The following is a 3,787-nucleotide window of genomic DNA, read 5'->3' as shown; positions in this document are numbered from 1 at the left end:
GCTGGTACCACAATAAAATACTAGACCTTATTTTATATGAATGGAAATACCCACAAGCAGAGATTCTTATACATTCTATAAAAGAATTGTCGCACGTTTTCAAATGGTTCTTAAGAATAGAAATCTGGTACTGGTGGCTGGAATAAGTGTAGATTCTACACTTTTCTAGAAGAGGAGACGTCCCAGCGCCATCTGCTGGTGCATGAAATCAGGTTAGCATAAACAGAAATACAATCTCTTCTTCTATTTCTAGTCAGACTGAATATATATATAATTTGCAGGACTTTTAGTACAATTTCGTATGATGGGATCACCATGAATTCTGAATTTCTTCTTTGCATAATATTTCTAGCTTAGAAAAAATCTAAACCTCATAAGTAAGCTCAAAAAACACCTTTTTGGGAGATTTTTATGCCTTTCTTCCAGATAAGAAGACACGCTCACAGCCTTCTTCACACTGTAAAAAAGCTTTAGCTGACAAATGAGTCCCCGCAGATGGAAATGCAGGCATGAGCTGCCAGTGATCCCTCTTCAGCCCCCTGTGTCCTGCTGCTGCTGCTTTCAGAGCAGGTGTTGAGCGACGGCCAGGTGAAGCCACAGCAGCCGAGTCTGACATTTTCCATAGTGTAACGAAAACACGCGTCCTCTGCTGTTTAATGGAGAGCCAAATGCCAGCAACCCCCAGCGCAGCTGAAGGGAGGGGGATGAAGAAAAAAACTCTATTTATCACCATAGATGAGGAAGTCGATCTATGTCAGGAGGTTGTTCGAGCTAAAGATCCAGATCTGCACCTGCAGGTTTGTGTAATCTGAGACGTAGAGAGACTGTATTTTCATAAGTTAAATGTTTTTCAGAATAAAGTTACATTACTTACCTCCAGCGTTCTGAGCAGTGGCCATGCTGTCAATTATATTTGAATTTGGTTTTACTAAAAAGAAATGCACAAGATTGACTGCAAATCTTAAGAATGTATGTATAATTTACTATACATTATACACAAAAAGGGTGAAATGTTGGATCAATTAACAAAAGTTCTGTAATTTTTTATATTTAAAATTATTAGTCTCAATTATTTTTTATTATTTGATGGTTAACTCAACACATTTTTTTTATTTGATATAAACTAATGATTTGAAATGCAAATTTACAGAACTTTCGTTAATTAATCCAATGTTTTTACTTTTTTTAGTTTACATTATACATGTTAGGAACTGGTGACCATGCATGGTGGCAGAAATGAAAACATTTAATAAATAAACTGACACTCGACAAAAACCCTGAAGAAACAAAAGGTGGCAAAGCAGAGATGACCTGAAGACTAGACACTTAAATAGGCTGAGGGCAATTGACTGAAATGAAGCACCTCTGGATCATTATGAACCTGGAACTGGTCTGATGACAGAGGGCAGCTCCAAAAATGACCAAAAACAATGAAAAAAAAACTTTAACTATACCTCGGAATCCCCCCAGTACCCCTCCCAAAAGGGCTCATCCCAGATGCCCAAATATGGCTTAACACCTGGGTGGAGGGGACCTGGAGGAACAACAAATAAAAACAAGTCGAGAAAACAATGAAGGCTATGAAAAGGAGCTTGTGTTCTTGTAAACTCAAAGAACTTAATTTATATTTTTTGTTTTACTTTAAAAAACTTCGTTAGTGTTTTCACCTTTAACCAGATTGACTAAAATTGACCTAGGCCTCTTGCGTTTGAAAATGTTCAGGTGTATTATTTTACTTGAAGCCACAGTCGCCTTCATCCATGTGTTTGACATCCTAACGTAAAGCTCTTTTGATACCAGGTCCCCCTGGAGCCCCGGGTGGGGTTCGAGTAATAAACAAGACGGAAAGGACTGTGACACTGCAGTGGAGCCGGGGAGCGGACAACCACAAATCAATCTCCAAATACACCATCCAGCACAGAGACGAGTTCTCGAAGGATGCCTGGAGCAATGCCACGACATGTAAGAAATCGGGACAAATACACGGAACGCTGAGCTGTGATGTTTGTCACAAATATTGCAGTTCACATGTTTTCATTGGTACTAAAGCAGCAGCATGTGAATTTTTCCGTCTAGCTCCTGCAGATGTTGAGGGAAATGCAGAAACAGCCACTGTTGTGAACTTGTCCCCCTGGACAGAGTATGAGTTCAGGGTCATCGCTGCCAATATCCTTGGCTCAGGAGAGCCCAGCAAACCATCACCTAAAGAGAGGACTCTGGAAGCAGGTAAGGCAGGAAAAAAAGGACAAACTTGTGCGGTATTTTCATACTGTGTTTTATACAATGTCAAACTATTAGCACTGGGTTTGTGAGTGTTTAAGTCTGGCAGTAGAAATGAGTCAACATCATGCAGGGCTTTTAAATTCAGGGTCATGCCGTCCAACTCACCACACAAGCTACAAATAAGCACTTTGGTGTAATACTATACTGAGATTGAATTGTAAAATGGGAATAACAGACCTGCAGTAACCACCTTTGAAAAAAAGAAAAAAAAAAGAAAATAGCGACTCTTTAAACACGAGTTGAACAAGAGAGCATTTTGCTTGGCTGGCACAGTTCCCACGTGCACATTAAGGTGTTGAGTTTGGCGCAGGAGAAGACACAGATACTGTGTTTGCAGAGGAAGGATGTGTTCAGTGGCACAGTAAAGGTCAGGCTATAGTGTGTGGGCTGGCCGTTGAGTGTGCGGCTTCACAGCATGTGGGCTCAGAGTTTTTCTCTTGTTGTTGTATCGCAGTTCCTGTGGTGGCGCCGTCAGAGGTCGGTGGGGGTGGAGGTACTGGTAGGGAGCTGATTGTCACATGGACGGTAAGTGGGGACTTTCCTATTGTAGAGGTGGAGTGAGAGATCCTATTGTTGGGTATTTAACCCCCAAAATAATTTACCTGCTAACTAATGCATCAAGTAAGGACAAGTCATGGTTATTTAACGGTTAATTAATGCTTAGTTATGCATTCACCAGTGATAATAAAGGGACCCTTTTTGAAAAAAAAAAATCATGTACATAAGCAAAAAAAAAAAATTGATTATGACTAGAAACTTTTTTGGTAGATAATAGGGCTGCCACAATTTGTATAATCATTTTTAAAAATATCTCTTTTTTGCTTCTTCTGTGTCATATCCATACAGTCACAAAAATGGAAAAGCCACAACACAACGACAAAAGTCACAACACAACAGAAATAAGTCACAACGGAAATGAATAACTGACTTCAAGACAATAATAAGAAGAATGCAATAGTTAGCTAAAAGGATAACAAAAAGAACCCCCCAGCTTTATTGTTATTTATGCCCTTTTGGGTTAATGCTCAAAGATTCAACCCGAGTCAACAACTTGAAACTGAATGAAATTAAAAAAAAAAAAAAAGTCAGTCACTAATTTTCATTGTGAACCTTTTCCGTTATGTTGTGGCTTTTGTTGTTGTGCTTAGGCTTTTGTCTTTGTGCTTCGGCTTTTGTTGTCTTGTTTTCGTTGTGTTGTGCCTTTTGTCGTTGTGCTTATCATTGTGTTTTGCCTTTTGTTGTGCTTCTGTTTTTACCATTGTGTTTTGCCTTTTGTTGTTGTGCTTCACCTTTTGCCATCGTGCTTCCACTTTTGTTGTTGTTTTGTGGCTTTTGTTATTGTGCTTCGCCTTTTGCCGTCATGCTTCCACTTTTGTTATTGTTTTGTGGATTTTGTTATTGTGGTTCGCCTTTTGCCGTCATGCTTCCACTTTTGTTATTGTTTTGTGGCTTTTGTTATTGTGGTTCGCCTTTTGCCGTCGTGTTGTCAGCTTTTGTCACCGTG

General features: G+C 39.5%; 1 protein-coding gene across 3 annotated transcripts in view; it reads left to right on the top strand.

Moving 5' to 3' along the window:
- LOC112152610 (contactin-1a) overlaps nucleotides 1-3,787 on the top strand; it is an 80,150-nt gene that overhangs the window by 67,650 nt on the left and 8,713 nt on the right. For all 3 annotated transcript variants that reach the window (XM_036212290.1, XM_036212292.1, XM_036212291.1), the window contains exons 16-18: nucleotides 1,801-1,962; nucleotides 2,077-2,226; nucleotides 2,738-2,808. In XM_036212290.1, coding sequence (XP_036068183.1) covers nucleotides 1,801-1,962; nucleotides 2,077-2,226; nucleotides 2,738-2,808 — 383 coding nt within the window. The remainder of the gene's footprint in view (nucleotides 1-1,800; nucleotides 1,963-2,076; nucleotides 2,227-2,737; nucleotides 2,809-3,787) is intronic.

The sequence above is a fragment of the Oryzias melastigma genome, linkage group LG6, assembly GCF_002922805.2.
Source record: "Oryzias melastigma strain HK-1 linkage group LG6, ASM292280v2, whole genome shotgun sequence".
Taxonomy (NCBI): Eukaryota; Metazoa; Chordata; class Actinopteri; order Beloniformes; family Adrianichthyidae; genus Oryzias; species Oryzias melastigma.
The sequence above is the reverse complement of the archived record's forward strand: the minus strand, read 5'-3'. Positions and strand labels throughout refer to the sequence as shown.